Source organism: Carya illinoinensis, chromosome 5 (genome assembly GCF_018687715.1).
Source record: "Carya illinoinensis cultivar Pawnee chromosome 5, C.illinoinensisPawnee_v1, whole genome shotgun sequence".
Classification (NCBI taxonomy): Eukaryota; Viridiplantae; Streptophyta; class Magnoliopsida; order Fagales; family Juglandaceae; genus Carya; species Carya illinoinensis.
The window spans coordinates 2,423,293-2,444,196 of NC_056756.1; the positions used below are offsets into that span (position 1 = coordinate 2,423,293).

Here is a 20,904-nt window from a genome sequence, read left to right on the forward strand (position 1 = left end):
CGACTAAATATATCTTCGACCCGTTAGATCCCTAGATTAACTACTCTGCTCGCAACACCATCAACATGATATAATATCATATTTAATACATTACGCTACCCATTCATTATTAATCAATCATTCAATTACAGTATTGGTATTTAGTCTTAACAAAAAAATATAAAAACATTAATTATGATTTATTAAAGATTGCAAAAAATAAAAAAATAAAAAATAAAAATTGTGCTTAAACTTCTAAGTTAAAGAAAGAAAATGAGAGAGAAGTCAACAAAAAAATAATTGAATGGTTTCCATTAATTTTTTGCAATCTTCAATTCAACACGCCAATCAATTTTGAATTCTTTCCAGACAGCCTCACCTATTTTCTCATCAAATCTAACTACTCTCTCATTAAAAGTCTCTACACTCTTAAACTGTTAAATGAGATATATAATACTTTCAAAGGATAATTAATTAATTATATATATATAGGTGTTGTCTGTCTAATAGAAACAAAATAAGTATTAAAAAAGACAACATGTTGATAAGGTAGCCGCTAGCTAGCTGTAATTAATGATGTTATTAGCTATACATGATGATAAGATCAAAACAAAACGATCAATCGATAGATCATCACGGATGATTTTCTTTTTTTTTTTTTTTTGTGGGGGAATATTATATATGTAGCTTTCACGTTTGGTAGAATATATGATGCTTACCTACCCCTAACAAATTCCGTGTTGATCAAACCCCTAATCAAGTAGTTCAGTCTTTTTTTTTTTCCGTAAAACTCATGAATTAAAAAAAATTAATGAAAAAGAATTATATATTTTTAAGATTATTTTAATATTATAAAAATTATTATTTATTTCAAGTTTAAATTATTAAAAAAAATTAAATTTTATCATCTGTATTATATATATATATATTCTTAACCTTTTAGCAAAAGAATATCTTATATATTTCAGAAAAAAAAAATTACTTAAAATTATGAATTGTATAACTATTAAATAATTAATTTAAGAAAATAAATAAAATATAAAATTTATATGAAAAAATAATAAATTTTTAATAATAAATCTCATTTTTTTTAACAATTACATTATGTTAATTATATATTTTATAATTATATATAAAATTACTCTATATTTATTTTACTCGTGATCAAGACACGAGCTATGCCGTTAGCCGGTCCTAAATTGTATCAAATCTGTAATGGATTTATTATATAATAATATATGATGTCCTTTCATAGCAATGCAATTAACCAAACTGTGCTTGATAATTAATTTTTAATTTTAAAAATAGGTGGCGCCTGTCCTAGCTAGTAGCTTATTCACTTTTCTTTAAAATAAATTTAGGTAAATAATTCATTGCCTTCGATTCTTCTTTAAGAAAGAATAACATGCATGCATAGAGATAATGACAAGTGCGATGTTAATTAATAAAAGATGAAACTCATCATACATATATTTATTATTTACTTTGTTTTTAAGAGTAAGAATTTTTTATTTTTAAACAATGTAAAATCTCATATACTAATTATCTTCAATTTTATTGATAAAAAATATATCAATATAATGGGAATTAAATTCACATGAATTCCTAACGAAGATGATCAAATCAATTTATGATCAGTTCGATACTTTTTACCATGTCTAAAAGAATAAAGAAATGACTGCAAATCAACTTGCATATATATTTTTCTTTATTGGCCGGTTATGCTTCCGAGAATCATCGCTAGCCATTTCTTTAAGCTGGAACAGCATGCATGCCTACTCCCACTAAAATTTTCAGTCTTATTTGAGAGAATAAAATATAATTTACATCTTCTAAAAAATGACAAAAGAAAATTAGGAGAACTTAACTAACTATATATAAATATATATATATATATATATGCAATTGACAACTGATGTTACATCGACAATTGGAGCACTAAAGACATGATGATAAATGAGAAATCATGCAAAATTATATTATATTATTATAATTAAATATATCGAGTTGGGGAAGGATAATCCAATTATAACATATATTAATGTGCAATACTGTACGCATCTAATCTTTCCTAGCTATCCAATTAGAATTTCTGATTCCGTATGGCCAAACTCAACGAAATTGAATTTATACCTCACAAGCAATCTAGAGAGAGAGAGAGAGAGTAGGTGAGTGGTTGCTTTCATTGGAGAAGCATTATTGTCAAAGTACAAATTGCTTTTATAGTTTTTGTTTTGAAACAGGAAAGAGATGTAAGATAAGGAAAAGGACCCCACAACCCTTGCAACCGACCCTACCCACTTTCTATATTATACTCCATAATATATTATCATGGGATAAATACAAAGCACAATAGATTGCGAGTGTCCCCACACTACAATGATAGATTGCAAGTGTCCCCACCACTGCAACACCAACCTTTCAAACCCATCACCAGATCCGAATCTACCAACCCATATCCGACCACCTTTGTCCAAGCCGACACCTCCTCTTTCAAAAAAGTAGTCCAAATGCTCACCGAATCCTCCGAGACCTCCAGGCACGCCTCCTCCCCCAAGCCCACGACCAACAACAGTCCTGTACGACTCAAGCATTTTGTTTCTCAACACTAAAAACGAGCTTTGGTTGTGCAAAATATTTGGAGAGCAAGACACGTAAAATAGGTTTCCAGTGAGAAGCATAGTAAAGAATGGGGTTGATGGTTCGGTTGGGCTCCACAGGCTTCCCGAGTAGCTTGACGGGCAAATCCTTGATCCCCCTCAAGTAAAATGTGTAGAAGATTTTGAAGGGATACACAATTTGCTCCAACTTCACCTGGCCGTACACCCCCTCGAAGATCCCAGAGCCGCCCACCACGGAGAGGTACGTGTCCTCGTAGGTCAAATACAGCCCCTGCACCGCCATGTGATCGTAGTCTCCGAAGTTAAAGCTATATGTCGCCTCGAACCGATCACCTTTCTTCTCCGGTTTGTTTTTTATCAAACCACACAGTCCCTGTGTGATTCCCAATTGTTTTTTTAGGTCTCCCGTCACTACAACAAATTATGGTTTTTCCCACGAATTCTTTCTCCATGACACAATCTGGTGGGAAAAACCTACTAAATGTCTCCAAAATCATCCGTGGCAAAAAAACAGGCTTTTTATCATGAAATTAATTCAGTTGGAATAATTTAGTGGGAAAAAGTATTTTTATCACAAATTATGTATTTTTGCCACCAGTTTATATTAGTAGGAAAAAAAACTAAAATTAATTCTTAGTCCTCATGGATTATATCCTTTAACGACGAAAATTTATGTATTTGCCATGAAATGCACTTACTCGCAAAAGTGCATGACCATAGCACTTACGTATCGGTCGGTAGTGTATTATTCTCCACGAGATTGGAGGTTTTTCCCACGACTGGAAGTGGCCGCATAAAGGTGATTAAAAAACTTAACCCGGGCCTAATCCCCGCGAGACCCCTCCCCCTTTCTTTCTTTTCTTTCCCTTCCGGCCCTTTCCTTTCTTCCCCAACCATCCCCCAACCCCACCTCGCGAAAATCACCATGGCCCTCTCCCTATAGACGGCGGCGAATTCGCAGGGAGCATAGGACCTACCCCACCTCGCAACCTCACCGCCGCAGCCAGCATAAACCCGTCTTCATGCCCTAGCCTCTAGAAGCTCCTCCGCAGGCGGATATCACTGGGTGCGTCCCCTCTCTCTCTCAATTGAGATACACGGTAAGCCTCTCTCTCTTCTCCCTCCGTCTTCTTTCCCTATTGGTATTAGATTGTGTACCATTTGTTAGACTATTATATGATTGTTACAGATCTGTGGGAAAATGATATGGTTGTTATCCAGATTTTGTGTAATTCTTTGATGTATAGAATGCCCCAAATCTGGAGAGGGATTTTCTGCATATGCCCTATATTTAGACAGAGGAGTTCTGAATTGATTTGATACCTCTGATTTCTCACATTTTTCAATATATTTATGTTGAAAATGCTAGAACTCTGTTGCACACAACTCCTGTACAAGATTTGGCAATTTTAGCATATGATTATTGAAATTATGTTCCTTAAAGTGCCATAAATTTAGTATGCTAATTAGTTCCTAAAGAATTTATAAACAGATTAGTGGAACAAGTCAGTATTATTAATCATCATTTTAGCCTTCAATGAATAAAACTTAGTTTTTATTTTTCATTTTTTGTAATGGAAAAAAAAAACTGAGAAATGACGTTTTTAATTTTCATTTTTTGTAATGGAGAAAAAAACTGAGAGATGATAGATCAGTGAAGGTCCAAATAACACTAGGTTCGAAGATGGTGTTTCGTGAGCAGCCCCAAACCTATATCTTTGTGTTGACTGTGTTAGTGCTCTTGTTTCCCAAGTATAAAGAATCTCATTGTTATAATTATGCTTAAAGTACCTAGGGTCCGAAGCATAAACTGAGTTAGGGTGTCACATACGCACACATGTACTAGTATCTAACCAGCTGGCTCATGATAAGCTAGCTGCTTTTTGGTTCTTCGTGCAACTGGGTCTGAATCGACATATATATCATTGTGATTCCGACATGCATAATTACATGCCCAGCTACGCACTTTATTGCTTAGTCTACGTGCAAATGCAGCTGATGCACTATTTTGTCGGAAAGCGCCAAATATTGCTCTTCCTTTTCTCGGAAGAAACTTGGTCTCAAGTTTTAACATATGTAAGTCCAACAACCTTACATCAAAGATTCATCTCAATAGAGGAGTATAGGTGGATATATAAGCCTCCATTGGTAGAATATTTGCTTTAATGGAGTGTCAAAATGTACTCAAAAGGTGATTTTTTTGAGTACAGGATTTCCTTTTTCATAACATAATATATATATATATATCTGAAATTACATATATATATCCTATTGTCATGGACTACCAACATGGTCATAAAGATTGGGAATCGTCATAATAAATTTTAGACCCTGGAGTTGTGTATGGTTGCATCAACCCTTAACAGAAAGTGTTCAAGGTGCTGTTAACTAGGTAATGGGTTAAGTCCTGACACTAGCAGAATTCTTTATCCACGAGAATATCCACAACATATTAGATCCGGTTTGCTTTAAACTATTGTGTTAGATTAGTGCAGGGTTAATTAGCTTTGATGTAAAACAACACCTCTCTTCTTTTGATACTTGGTATGTTAAGTCAGCTAAGAATATATATTCTAATGGGGCTGCTCATACACTAGCTAGGAACTGTTAGTGTATTGGTAACCGATGTCATGTTGCTATGGAAGATTACATCAAACCATGGCTTTTTCAACTTTCACTTCAAATCCCCATATCAAAAAAAGAAAAAAAGAAAAAAGAAAAAAAAAAAAAGGATTTGGCTAGTTCTGATTCTAAATCCAATGCAACTAGTATGCTAGATCTATCTTATATCATTTTATCATTACAATTTTTTTAAATTTTTATATAAAATATAATAATCATATTTCATTTTTTCAAATTTCAATTCAACTTTTTCAAATTTTAAAATAATAATAATATTAAAAATAATAATCTAATAATATTTTATTTAATTTTTATCTAAAGACATTTCATCCTATCTCATTATCCAAACAAGCTCATCATAATTAAACCCAACAGGGACAACTTTGATCCGAGAAAAAATATAATTAGTTTAGATATTGAACCCATAATATTTCTCGATGGGAGATACTGTGGTTAATGGGATCGACCGAGAATAGTACTACTGAAAAGTTGAGATGTCATGCACGAATTCATCATAAGATGTTGTACTAGTGAATTTAGTAAGTGAAAAGAAGAAGAAGATGAAGAAGAGTCAACCAAGCCACAGGCCCACAAGCTGCAAGGAGAGATTCTAAAATTCGGGTAATGCGCAGTAGCACAATTTGATGATATTTGTGGATAATATTAAGCCAGGAGAGATCGATGTATATACGGTGGCATTAGTGCGCGCGCCACTACGGACCAATGGGCATGCAGTTCTTGAGTCATCCCAGGCCAGCTCCCAAAACACACAACAAAGACAGCAAGCAAAAACAAAGCAAAACACACACACAAACACACTAGCTAGGACGTTATGGTCCCAGCTAGCACATGCACCAGGCCACCACTATCTCCCCTCCCTATCTATCTACATATTATTGTATATGAACTGGCCATGATATTAAGTTAGTTATCCACAACATATAAAAAATAGATATGGATTAATATGCATATAATCTGTGCAGGAAAAAAAACTGTGCATTTTTCACTTATCATTTGTGTCCTTAAATTCATGTTCTTAAATTAGTTGCTCATGTCATGTCCTAATATAGTGTAGTTGGTTATCTTGATCGAGGCATGCTCTTCTTAGTGGTCGTTCTCAACCATTATACTCTTGAGATATGGCTATGTTTATTTACACTTTTGACGTTGTTAATAAATGGACTTCAGTTAGGTCACCGCATATTTTATTCTTATATATATACTTGATGCTAAACCTTAATTCAGCAAGATATAAGCACTAAAGCAGACCCCTAGTTAGGTCTGACATCAATGTTTCCAGTAGGTAAACAATTAGGAAACAAGCAGATTGACCTAACTAGGTAAATTCGCTTTTATGCTTTCCCTCGTGCTTAAATATTCCCAAACTTATATAGGCAACTGCAGCTTTGGTCAGTTATATATTTTATCTGTGAAGATGATACAGACTATAAGACGTTGACTATCATAATATGAGTCTTTGAAGTTCATATGTAGATCCATATATGTGTGCACATCTGACAACCCTGTGTTGACACTATCAAATAGCTGGAAAAGTTGGAGTTTGTTATAACCACATAATTATTAACAGAATGTGGTTAATAATTGTGTGTAATTGAGTTCTATATGGTATATACAACTCAATATTTTTGGTCTACACAGGATTTTACTCACTGTGAGTCATCATTCCAAATATAGTTTATTACAATAGTTGCTGGTACCCTTTTCTAATAAATTGTAGACTTTTTTATCTTATTGTACTTTATGTATAATATGTATGCATAGCTCTTTAACAATGTCAACTGGTACATTAACTGATGTATTGAATTGACAGCCCCGATAGCGGACACTAGACCTGCATATTACAACCTTGCCCAAATAGATGCTGAGAGCTTACCAACCAAAATGAATAAATGCTTTTCATCGTTTAATGGTCCTGATAGTTAATGCTTCAGCTTTGCTCCTTTGATATGCAAATGGTATTTATTGGACAAAGTTATATTTAAATATCCTATAAATTTCAGGCTAGCCCTATATATGTAGATTAAACAGTTGCTAACCCACGAATTAGCTCTAATTATCAAGTTGAGTTACTGTTTCTGTAAATGGAATTCAGCAGTCTATTTAATTCCAGAGTTTGGGCAGTAGTACCAGTAAAATGATTTTCTAAGTACTCTTCTCCTGACACTTCCTTGGTCAGATAGTTGGCAGGACCACTTAACTTTCTTTTAAGTTAAGTGGTATTGATGACCCTATTACTTAATACGAAACCTCAGCAGCCCATAAAATGACAATACATGATTTGTCTGTTGTCCCCACCGTGTTGCTATACATGAAGTGATTTTCCTGTCTAATATAGGCAGAGTCTGTGTGTGACAGACAATTTACATCGATCAACTGATTGGATTGATTTCAAGCTGGTTTCAGTTGTCAGGTATAAGTAAGGAGATGATGTTGTTAGCTTATACATTACACTATAACATGCTTTAGATAGTGAATGTACTGATTGTGATCCAGATATAGTTGGTGAGAGTCAAACCTATATTGATGTGAGCTATATTTCAAATCTATATTTAGTTTCATAGCCCATTCAATTGTTAGTGCCATACTCCCATATCCTAATATGATGTTTGTTACTATTTGGCCAGCTTCATACGATGGATAAATCTTGGATGCATATTGAAAATAGATTGCATTCCAGTGAGTATGTTGAAGGGGTTAGACAATTTATCGCTATGGCCATTTCCCACACTGCTAATCCTGATCAGATTAGTGTCCATGTAGAAGATGTCGGAATAGAGCTTTCCACTCCATTCGTACAATTGAAGATCATTTGTTCTTTAGAGGGATTGATCCAACTTATACACCATGGATATTCCATGGAGAAGATGACCCATTCCTTTCTGCCACTTTTTCTAATGAAGACGAAGATGATACGTTGGCTTATAGTGATTATATTGATGATCTCGATGAGCTTTTAGATGACATCTGTCATGGGTCGTCTATGGAAAATCATATCATAAATGACGGATCGTCTTATGCACATGATCAACCTTCCGCCTCTAATGCTCCTGTCAACTCTAATTTCGAGGACTTGGTAGATGATGCACGACGTCCACTCTATCCTACATATACTAAGTTCTCAAAGCTATCATTCATCGTCAAGCTGCTTCACATCAAGAGCATCGGTGGGTGGACGGTAAAGTCCTTCGATATGGTCTTAAAGCTCTTGCATGAGGCATTTCCTGATGCCTCATTCCCTGACTCATATCATGATGCCCGCCGCTTGGAGCGGGGATTGGGCTTTAGTTATGAAAAGATCCATGTGTGCCCAAATGATTGTGTGTTGTTTTGGAAGGAAAATGCATTGTACAATGAATGCCCCAAGTGTAAGGCATCTAGGTGGGAGCAAAGCACAATTCAGGGACGAAGGATACCACAAAAAGTGCTCCGACATTTTCCCCTTAAGCCGCGCTTGCAGAGGTTATATATGTCAAAGAAGATAGCCCAAGACATGAGATGGCATGTAGATGGACGTGTTGACGATCCGACGTACATGCGACACCCATCAGATTCGAAGGCTTGGAAGGACTTTGATAACAAACATATGGGATTTTCCAAAGATCCTCGCAATGTTAGACTTGGTTTGGCCAGTGATGGGTTTAACCCATTCAACAACATGAGTAGACCGTACAGCATTTGGCCAGTACTGCTTGTGCCGTACAACTTGCCCCCCTGGGCCTGCATGAAAAAACCATACACCATGCTGTCGTTGTTAATACCTGGCCCTAAGTCACCAGGTAATGACATTGATGTCTTCTTGCGTCCGTTACTCGATGAATTGAAGGAGTTATGGGAAGAGGGTATTCGTACCTATGATGCATACCGTGGGGAACACTTTATGTTGCATGCAGCGCTACTGTGGACAATCAATGACTTCCCCGCATATGCCAATCTTTCTGGGTGGAGTACAAAGGGCAAGATGGCATGCCCCCATTGCACATCTGACACAAATTCACAATGGTTGGTATATGGCCGCAAGCATTGCTATATGGGTCATCGACGATGGTTGGCCCCAGATCACAGTTGGAGACGGAAAAAGAATGCTTTTAATGGACATGAAGAGCACCAACTCCAACCATCAAGGGTCGAGGGAGAGGAATTGCTACAACAATTAAGTCAATTGTCACATGTTCAGTTTGGTAAATCTTCTTCGAAAAGGAAACGATCTCCCAATCATCTTAATTGGACGAAAAAATCAATATTTTTTGAGCTTCCTTACTGGTTATCCTTAGGTTTGAGACATAATCTGGATGTCATGCACATTGAGAAAAACATATGCGATAACGTCCTGGGAACATTGTTGAATATTGAAGGAAAAACTAAGGACTCTGCCACTGCACGTAAAGATTTGGCAAATCTTGGAATAAGGAAAGAATTGCATTTACAACATGATGGCGAGTCTACAACCATGGGTCTTGGTTGCTATATGTTAAATTTGAAGGAGCGAAGGGCTTTTTGTGCATGGTTGTCAAAAGTTAAATTCCCTGATGGGTTTGCATCCAATATTGCCCGGTGTGTCAATGCTACCGAAGGAAAGATCAGTGGAATGAAGAGCCATGATTGTCACGTATTTATGCAAGCACTATTGCCGATCGTGATTGGTGGGTTCTTACGGGCCGATGTGCGTCAAGCCTTACTAGAGTTAAGTTGGTTCTTCAAAGAATTATGTTCTCGAAGTTTGAACTTACCAGTGTTGCATCGTCTTCATGCTAATATTCCCATCATTCTAATATTCCCATCATTCTCTGCAAACTAGAAATGATATTCCCTCCAGCTTTTTTTGATATCATGGTACACCTTTCTATTCACCTGCCAGAGGAGGCTCTACTTGCAGGACCCGTGCAATACAGATGGATGTATCCTTTTGAGAGGTATCTAGGAAAGTTCAAGCGGTACGTCCGCAACAGAGCCCGGCCTGAAGGATCAATTGCTGAGGCATATGTGCATCTCGAGTGCCTTACCTTTTGCTCTATGTACCTCCATGATATAGAAACTAAGTATAATCGAGAGGAACGTAATAGTGATGTAGTTATTGGTTCTGCTGAGGAGGGGAATAGGGCAAGTTTATCAATTTTCTCACAAAAAGTTTGACCATTGGGGACAGGGCACTCCCACAAATTATCTGACATACTAATGGTCAAGGCCCGATGGTATGTTCTTAATAATTGCACGGAGGTTGAGCAATACATTGAGTAAGTCCATCATCGTACTGGTCAATACTTTAGGTTATGAACAGTAATGGTTGTCAAACCTGCTAACAAAATACTTGTATTAACAGGGAGCACTATAACAAGATGCAAGAAGAGAACCCTGATAACATCGATCATAGGCACCAGAGTTAGTTTCCATCATGGTTCAGGGCACGGGTAAGATACGAAACCTTCCAGTCACATATAGTATAATATATGTGTAATTTTTACCTTATGTAGTATTAGTAACCACTTTTTCTAATATTGCATGGTAGATTCGAGAGCTGCGTGCAGTTAGGCCAACAGAGGTAACCGACGACATATATGCATTAGCATGTGGTCCAGATCCTTGGGTCGCATCTTATAACGGATGCATAATGAATGGTGTACGATTCCATACAAAAGAGCGTGAAAGGCATCGCCGCACTCAAAACAGTGGGGTTGTGGTTCATGGCGAGCATCGGGGATCCCCAGTTGACTTCTACGGTGTGTTGCATGATATTATAGAAATACGCTACATGGGTTGGCGTAAGGTTTATATATTTCAATGCACTTGGTATGACGTTGGGGACCCGAGAAAGGGGATACGGGTTAGGGACCACCTAACCTTGGTCAATACTGCTAGGCAATGGTATAAAGATGAGCCTTTTGCCCTTGCATGCCAAGCAAGTCAAGTATTTTATTTGGCCGATCCAATTTTGGGTGGAAGTTGGCAGGTCGTCCATAAGGTAACAAGTAGAAATGTTTACAACCTTCGCGCAATGGATGCTGTTGGGGATGCGCATGATGATGGTGAGTCAAATTGGGGTGACTCAGAAGATGAAGATCGCAATAATCTGGACAACGTTCCCCCTATTCTGAATGTGGATGAATCCATGCCCGATCCATTGAACCGACTCGATCAAGAGCATTTGCAAGTTGATGCAACAATGGTACAACGTCAAGACCCGTCCCAAGCAGTTGACGATGATGTCTTTAATGAGGCTGACCCACTTGACGATGAAATGGGGATGGAGGACATAAGTGCCACTGACAACTCGGAGAACGAGTCTGACCATCCTCTGACTAGGGAGGATGATGATGATTGCAGTAAGATTTGATTGTAGTGAGTTTATTCATTGATGTTGCCAAGTACCAAATTTCTCGTAAGTCTAATATTGCATGTTGAGTATGTTTACCGAGAGTAACAACCTAATATAGCATGTAATTGCATGTCAAGTAGTTGGTGGCAGTGAACCTATATGCAACATAAACAACACATGCTCACCTGTAGTAAACAAACTACAGGTAGAGTAGTTAAGGTAATATACTAGCTGACTACATGTATGTGTGTTATGCGCAGACAATGCATGATGTTTATCGACGATGGGAGTATAGAAGATCAATGGGAATCAAGCATCTGATTGCATATGGTATGTTCTTGGATGTCATGTGCTCCCTACATTTTCCATTTAGATCGTCACTATGCATTTACATAGTTAATTACTAATTGGGTTTCCAAACTTGTTGGGATACATGGTTTTTGGAAAACAGCCTAAAAATGTTGTTTGCTAACTATGTTCCAATGGCCTTAGTTCAATTACATTGAGTAAGGCCATTCCCTTGCTCATTGGTTTCCAATGGCCATTAACTCCCATAATTAACTTTAGGGAGTAAGTGAAAGGTTGCTGTTTGGAAATTACAACTATATCTTGAGGTTGAAGGTCCAAATGCATGGTCATTATAATTATGGGATGGGCATGGTGTGATAGTATTTTCAGCTTAGTATAATGGCCAAGGGTAGGTATGGATATTATAATGCAAAGTGTTAAAGTTTTGTACTTTGATGCCACACAATGAGTTCCATTGTGGATAGTTGTCGTACCTAGTAAACACAAGTTTGGAAACTGTTTCCAAACTAAATACCATTTGGTTAATAGGCAAATTAACCTATGTGCCTATAGAATGATACGAATTCCATGGGTATGAAGATTGGTTAACCATCTTATGGCAAATTATGGTTAATGAATATTATAGGTTAATTTGTTAACTTAGAAATACAAGTTAAGAGTTACTCATAGATGGGAGTTCCATATTTTGTGCAGATTTCAGCATATGCACTTTCAAGGATATGTTGTGGTTGGCCCACCTACATCAAATGTCGATGGAAAGCGTTTGTTGCCGTGAAAGTGGCTACGGGATAATCAGGATGTAACAATTTGCACGACAATGGCTAAAGTTGACTTAGAAAAGTCTATTTAATGAAGTTGATATAGAATTCAGAACATTTTGAACAATTAAGTCAATTTGTGTAACTGAAAGATATAGGATTGCTATTGTAGTTCAGGTTTGTACTTCTACGTGGATTGAGTATGGTAAAATTGCATGCACAACCTACATTTGGTAATATAAGATGAAATCAAAGTACCCCAGTACTTTGATGGCATACAAGTAGAAATCAATAGTGACATATATGATATACCCATTGAAAGCATAGCTCAAGAGCTGGGGATATTATTTAATACCAAAGTACCCCAATACAAATAATGATAACAGTGCATAGGTGTAATCAGTGAGTAATTTTTGATCACCTAGCTATATATATACATGTTAATTTAAAGTATATTTAGTGAGGAGGGAAATTAGGTGAATTCGTAAGAATTAAGTATATACCTATATTGTTATTTGTATAACAATGTCAGCATATATATGCAAGGACGTCAAGAGTGTGTATTTCCATTTGTTACACTCCATAGTCAGAGAGGGTTTTTTGCATGGCATTAATAACCCCCATGATTGCTACAAAAAATCAGACATGCAATATCCTTAGGTTTAACTAGTGCGGAATTAAATATAACAAAGAATTGGGGTCTTTGAAAGCATAATAATTTATCACCTAGCTACCTGGACAACTAGATTGGAAAATCTAGTATCATGTGTTTGACATTTCAATGAATTCAGCGCATATTCAGTGAGTCTATTAACCATCATACTTGCATGTATAATTAATTAAAGTCTATATATGCTACTGCACGTAAATTAATGTGCCACCAGATCCATGGTGGGATCCACACAGATTAATAAGTTAAAAAAACAAATTGCAAAGATAGTACTGGTGGACATAGATAAATTAACACAGAGTACTGAGCGGGAGATCACAGACTAAAGGGCGGGATAGGAAATTTGTGATGGATTTTAGGTGGGAAATGGCGCCAGTGATGGGGTCCACAGCAAGGCTGAACTGCAAGTAGGAATGATAAGGGATTGACAGCTGGGAAGTTGGTGGCAGTGAATCACAAGCTGGAGAAATTTGAATTAGATTAAACCTCTCTTACGGGCCTTAGTTCTAAACATGCATCTTTCCAGTTGGAAAAAAGCTGAGAGCTTATCGAGCACTTCCTGCATCTACGGGTTCACCTGAACTTACTGTCTAGCTGTTGGCCATTTCCTCTATATTGCTTCACAACAAGCTGCTTATCTATCATCTTTACATCTGCCAGGCAAGCCAGAACCTTAAACCAGGTACACAATAAAAAGAAAGTAATTATTTTTGTGGTTCTCCTTCCGAAGAGTTTTAGGGAGTTATCGAGCACTTGTTCTTTGTTTAGCTGCGCAAATCACTTTCTTCCCACTGGATTCTTGTAAAGCATGGTTTTTTCTTCTTCTTAGGCTTAGGCAGAATGTTGGAGGTAACATTTATGTACATAAATAATGATTACATTAAGGTAAGCTGAGGGAAAAAATATGCAAGCACTATACATCACCAGCATTGTTGAAGTCCTCGTTCAAGCATGTTATTTTTTTCACATACAAAAGATGAAATAGTACACAATGGGTGTTTTTTAAGATAATGTTGTAGTGGTTGGACAAACCAGGGGTTAGAAGTGATATTATCCTCCTTCTACGTACTATTCTGTAAGTTATGCACTCTCTATCTTTTGTGGGAAATGATATATACTCTGATTTATAGTCTATTTAATGACCAGCTTTGAGGGGTTTTTTTGTGGAATACATCCAGCCAAAATAAGCATGCAAATCTGCTCCCTAGTAATATTTAAGAATATATATTACTATGTTAACAAGTAGAGTCATGCTGGTCTTGACTGTCGTTGTTATACATAAATATTACTATATGTCGTCGTTATTTTGACGATGAAAGTAAAGACTAACCAAGGCATGCAGTAGCTCAGAAAAATCTATGTTATTCTTACAGAATCTCCATGCAGCACTGATTTAAGCAACTCAGTTGCATAACTACAGAAATACAACTCAAATGTATTTCAGTACCTGACTTTAGCTATAAATTGTATAATACTGAAAATATTTTTGTAGTGTATTTACATCTTGCTCCTCATAAATATATTCCAGCAGCTGGGGAAAATATTGAGCCCATGGATAGTTAGTATATACAGCCCATACATGACAATCCAAGAGTTATGATTCCCTGCACAAATTAAATAAACACTTAATAGTACTAAGTCTGCCACCCCACTCACTTAGAAGAGCCTTAGATAGTAACTGAAAGCAGTACCAGCTGCTCTGTTCTATTTTTACCAAAAAAATAGAGGGCATTATTTGTCTAATGGGGTTGAAGTATAGGCATAAACTGCCAAAATATTTAATCGCTACGCTATATCCTGTTAGTATGAAGCGAAATAGTAATATATAATACCCTATTTGATAACAGTTTGACGCTTCCTTATCATTTAACCACATGTCGATATATGTTTTGGATCATCTTATATTGTTTATGCACTTACATCATGTCTTGGTTGCATGCAGAAAAAACAGTTGGTATTTCATCCTAATAGCAAAGCCAAGGATGGTGAGAAGTATCAAGTTTCGGGGGGGTCGAGTTAGACATGGTAGGGTTGCGTTGAACAGCAGTCCAGTACAAGCAGCGTTGCCTCCACGAACCGTGTTGCGGGATGAGCCTGAGTCAAATGATTCAACTCAGGATGTAGGAGCCTTGGTCCCACAAGAGGTTTTGGGTGGTAACCAGGTTAGAGAGGAGCCATCCACAACAGGTATGTCATTTGACAATTCAAAGCTGTAACAGTTACTGAGTTCTACTCAATTGATGTACAATGGTCATAGGCAGAATATAATCTTGGTTCATTTTATTTCCCACATGAATTTACATATATCAAACCATGTATTGATGTAGATCCACATAGTAAGAAAAGAGGTCGAGGGCCAGCGAAGGGCACACTATTTGAAAGAATGAGAAAAGTGGTGAAAATACCACTGGTTATACAAGATGGGCATCGAGGGCCATCTTGTGAGAATGCTGCAATATTCACTGGCCGACTAACGGAGATGATTAAAGTACATGCCGACATGAGGCATGCTAGTTGGAGTTTTGTACCCGAGGCTGAAAAGCAAGAACTGATTGACCGTGTTAGGGTAGGACTCTGGATTTAGTTGCACATTATACATCGAATGCTTACTACTCCAACTTATATATGCGCACATGTTTGGCATTTCTTCATGTAACAAAGTGGGATTTTTATATTGCAGGCAGATTTTGTTCTCGATTGGAGTAGAGACAACCATCGTGAGATGGTTGAGACACATTTGGCCGACAAGTATAATGCATATCATTATGCATTACACAAGGTGTATTTAAAATATGCTTCACATGAAGAGGCTCTACGTGGTGGGACGGACAAGGTGGAGAAAGCTGTATGGGAAAAGCTATGTGAACGGTGGGCAAGTGCAACATTCAAAGTATTTCCTTGCCCAAATGATTGTTTCAGATTTTTTATTTACCACATAAACCATGTAAGCTAAAATGGTATAGTATTATAACTGTTTGCAAGTATTAGGCACCTCCCATCAAAGTAGGTTTCATATTTTATTTGTTATTGCATAAGTTTAAATAATACATTGTACTTATAATTTATTACAGGGCATTAATAAATTGGAAACTCATGCAGGAGAAGTCAAGAAGGAATAGTTCAAATAGAAAACTGAAAGTGAAACATACCGGTGGGAGAAAATCGTTTATACGGATACTAGAAGAGAAGGTTTGTGATAACCATATGGTATAATATAATTCAGATTATGAGTATAGGGTGGGAATAAATTAACTGTTAATTGTCTATTTCAGCGGGAGAGCGCGCAAAATATGGTAGAATTTTATAAGGAAACACATTTTTCAACACGGAAGGGTAAATTCATCAACGCAGCAACCGAACACAATTACGTAAGTGTTCCTAAATTAAATTTTATATGTTTTTACAGGCTGAAAAGGTGTTTATCCACAGCATGCTTTTCCTTTGTCAAACATTTTCAGAATGTAATGATGGAGAGGTTAGCTGAAAAGGATACGGAGGATGATGTCGAAGAAGCTGCTGAAACAATCTTCAAAGAAGTCTTGGGGTACAGATCTGGGTACTCAGTCGGGCTGGGGCACATGGTGATTCCAGAACCCACTCCTTCAATGAAGAACAGCAGGGCATTTATCCGACTAGCGGAAGAGAATCAACGTCACAAAAGTGATGCAGAAATGTACAAAAACAAGCTAGACGCTATGATGGGTGACATTGCGGAGTTGAGGAGGAATTTTTCAGAGCATGAGAAGCTCTTAATGAGCTATAGGAGCACTGATGGGAATATCAACGGTAGTGAGTCTCATGGAGAGACTCAACGAGATGCTTAGGCATCTCACTTGAAGTGATATAAATTTTTTGTGGTGGGACAATTTTGTGGCCCACATTTTTTGTGGAATGTTTATAACATATGTAACAACCCAATGGTTTAACTACCAATGTCCCTATCATAGTTTTTTGGTACTTTAGTATTTTAGTTAGGGTGCATATATAGTAACCAGTGCTGGAAAAGTAATGTGGAAGGGTTAACTTTTTGAGATTCAGCTATGTTGTTGTTTTGAAAGGGTAAGTAACTTCATCAGATACATGAAGTGATTTTTAATTGGGATATGTAGATTTGGTTTCAATAGTTGGCAGGAAAAATCCAAAAGCAGAGGCTGATTTAACTGTTTTCAAAATTGCAGGTTAGGAGAATACTGTCCAGCTTTCAGCCATATGGATTAACAGAAAGTAGATGCAGGGGTCAGACTATTAAATCCGACATTTTCAGTATAATAGGTAATTAGTTCAAAGCTGTAATTTGTCTATGTGCCCAAATTTATATAAAATGACAAGCATTGCTACTGATTCACACATTGATGTTCAAATAACCTAAAAGCATATTAGCTCTAATTATTTTCAGACACGAATTGGGTTAGTTTATATGCTCTAGATATATATTAGCCCTAAGTAGTTAGAAGATAGGAAACCCTGGCTTTTTCAACTAATTTGGAGCTATAAGCATACCCACTTCAATGGACTATCATAATAAACTTGGTCAGTTTTAAAAAGTGGATATTATATATAAAATCTGTTTGGTCAATATGTTATTGAAATTAGTGCATAAGTATATTGGTTTGAAATTTTAAAATCATTTCTGTCTGTGATTTTTGTATGTCAAGAGACGGAGGTGCATATAGTAGATTTGGTTATATATTCAGCAAAGGGAGATAATCCTCAAAAGATTTGTTTAATTAATTTGTTATCCAGATTATGGGTCATGATGTGATTTTCTGTACAAGATAGGAGAGTATAAAATTTTTCATTATAATCTCATATCTTCATTGGTAGAATGGAAAATGGTGTTATTAGTATAAATATTGGAAAACTGTTTTCAGCCAACAGATGATAGATGCATATAGCAATTGAGTTGTTCAGTACATGGGATATATATGGCATGTATTAATTATTGAACCTGAAAGGCTGAGGCTATAGCTATGAAATCTTGATGTAAATGCAACTGCAGGAACACAATAGCTAAGTTCTAATGGTAGGTGTATACAATTAATTCAATGAGGGGAAATTGTGTGCCAGTATATGAATAAAGGCTTTTTCCATACACAAGCTGAGCTTAGGTCCAATATTTCCCGCATTAATCTCTAACTGCAATAGGGGCTAGAGTATGACTAATTAAAAATTTACCAAGTGTATTCTTAATGATTAGTTGTGTACATGCCCACCCCATGTCATGTCATATATATGTGAAGTATAATCTTATTTTAAATGTTTGTCAGATGCTAAGGTTAAGTTAACATTTAGCATCTTGCTTTGTGTTAATCAGGAAATCAGATTGGTCTGGAGGGGGCTGTCAGCAACATGTGTGCCCAACATTTAGTAAGTTGTCTATATGGAAGTTATGCATGTTCTCATAGATGCACCTTCGAGAGGGAAAGAGAGTCAAACCTGCTATATGTACTTGCTATTGAGTTGCACACTTCAAAACGTTAAGGGGCATGTAACTAGCAGTTTAATATATAACTATTGATGGTTGGTGTATAAATGCTATTTCAATGGATGTTGGTAGATTTATGTAACAGATGGTATGGTTATCTGTTTTGCTACAAAGGTTATTATGGAGCATTGGTATCAAATCTAGGTGGGGTTTTTTTTTGAGGTTATGGATTTCAGCAGATATTTGGATGCACTAAAAGTTGGAATCTATTACTGATTTAACAGGTATAAATATAAACTACTTGTCATGGGGTGAAATATTGTATAAACCAATTATAATTGGTTTATACAATGTGAAATAAGGTGACATTCTATAAAGGATGCAGCTGTTGTAAAAAATAGGTATATAATTTTTAGATGTCGTGGAACAAAATGTATTGCCCACAAAATGGAATGGTGGGGAAAAAATTAGACCAACCAAATGGATGTGCGAAGGGGTTCATGGCAAAAGTTTAATTATTGGACAAATGGATATTGCTTTTTTCCCACCAAACAACTCCTAGCAAAAGGAATTTTATCCACGAGACAATGTATATCAGATTCACTAATAGCCACCACAAAATTATATGACCATAGAGTCTATTGTCACCGCAACTGGATGGTGCTAAACGGAGTAATATATGGATATTAAATATGTATTCCCGCAAGAACATTTCATGGCAAAAACATACATTTTACCCACCAAATGCACGTTTTGTGGTAAACTAATTTTGCTCATGAATTATATGCCACCAGCATGTCACCGAAATTTTTGGTGGAAAAATGTTTGTTCCCACCTGGGTGTCACTTTTTCCAACTTATGTTCCTCATGGAAATAAAAAGGTAAGCCACCTTAGCTAGTACTTTTTGTCACGACAGCGATGCATGGCTTGTAGAACTTTAGCCATTGTCACACTTGTAGGGAAATACTTATTAGCGATGAACTGTTCTCACGGGGAATACATATTTGCAATGGCAGTGGTGGTAAACACTGGGTTTTTTTGACAAGTATGCTGGTAACTAAAAAAAATTTATCACGAGATCATCTCCTCCCAAAACCTCTTCACTCACGATCAAGGGAGTGGCTAAAACCTTTATACCACTAAACAAGTGACTGTTGAAGTCATGGCAAAATCACTTTTTGGGACTATAGCTCTGGTGGCAACTGAGGTTCCTCTCACCACAAAGGATAGGTTGCAAGTCAATTTGCCACGGACTGAAACAGTTTTTTCCACTCATTCCTGTCGTGACAAAAGATGGTTTTTTCCCACGAGTTAGTTCTATCATGCGAAAAGGTTATTGCTCATGAATTTTATGCCACCAACGACTCACGAACGGAATTGGTGGGGAAAGAATTTTTCCCACATAGCCCCCACATATTTCCACCAAATTCCCTCGTGGGAAAAACCTCAATTTGTTGTAGTGCGTGAACAGCTGTGTTAAAATAAATATGCAAAAGTTATATACAGAAAGATACAATTAAACTAAAGGAAGTGTTTTTCCCAAATAGAAAAAAAGAGTTTCTTTTGGAAAATACTTTGTTGGTGAAGGGAATAGATCGCCAAGGGAATTGACGGGCTTTTGGCTCAGTCGGAGGACGGCAGGGCTTCCACGATCAAGGTCGATGATCTTGTACACGTGCAGTTCTTGAACTTTGGCTGCAAAAGCAGACATAAAAAGCAAAACGGTCACCATAAGAACCATGAAAAAGTTTAATTTTGGGGGAATGAAAAAAGCGGTGAGTGAAAAAACGTGAGAAATGAATACCGGGTATCGCAGATCTTGATCGATCGTCGTGGCTTTTGCAGGTGAGTAATCTTTTGCAAACAAAAATCACAGATCATCAAATCCATAAATAAAATAATACATAAATTCAAAAACAGAGAGAGAGTGGTTCAGCAAGATGGGGAGTGGAGACAAAGAGATAAGAGAGAAGAGAGAGACGAAGAGAAGAAGAATCGAGAAAAGCAGCCGACTCTCTCACACAGTTGCAAAATACCAAAACATCCTTATTTTAACAGATACAAAGGAAGAAAACAAAAGGTTAAAAAAGTAACTATGCAATAAATACGGAAGAAAAAAACGGAATGTGTGAATTCACTACTCATTCCTGTAGAAGCGCGATAGGCGCTTATTATTATAGAGAGATAT

General features: G+C 36.7%; 1 protein-coding gene across 1 annotated transcript; it reads right to left on the minus strand.

Annotated features, from left to right (window-relative positions):
• Positions 1–2,565: 2,565 nt before the first annotated feature.
• On the minus strand, positions 2,566–20,457 carry LOC122309351 (allene oxide cyclase 4, chloroplastic-like). The gene is made up of 3 exons (XM_043122827.1): positions 20,291–20,457; positions 14,926–14,930; positions 2,566–3,011 (listed from the first exon to the last, which is right to left on the minus strand). Exons 1-3 carry the CDS (start codon positions 20,455–20,457, stop codon positions 2,566–2,568), a joined length of 618 nt encoding a protein of 205 aa, XP_042978761.1.
• Positions 20,458–20,904: the final 447 nt, after the last annotated feature.

Coding starts and splice junctions, on each gene's coding strand:
- LOC122309351 (XM_043122827.1), bottom strand. CDS start 20,457: ATGGTTCTTATGGTGACCGTTTTGCTTTTTATGTCTGCTTTTGCAGCC.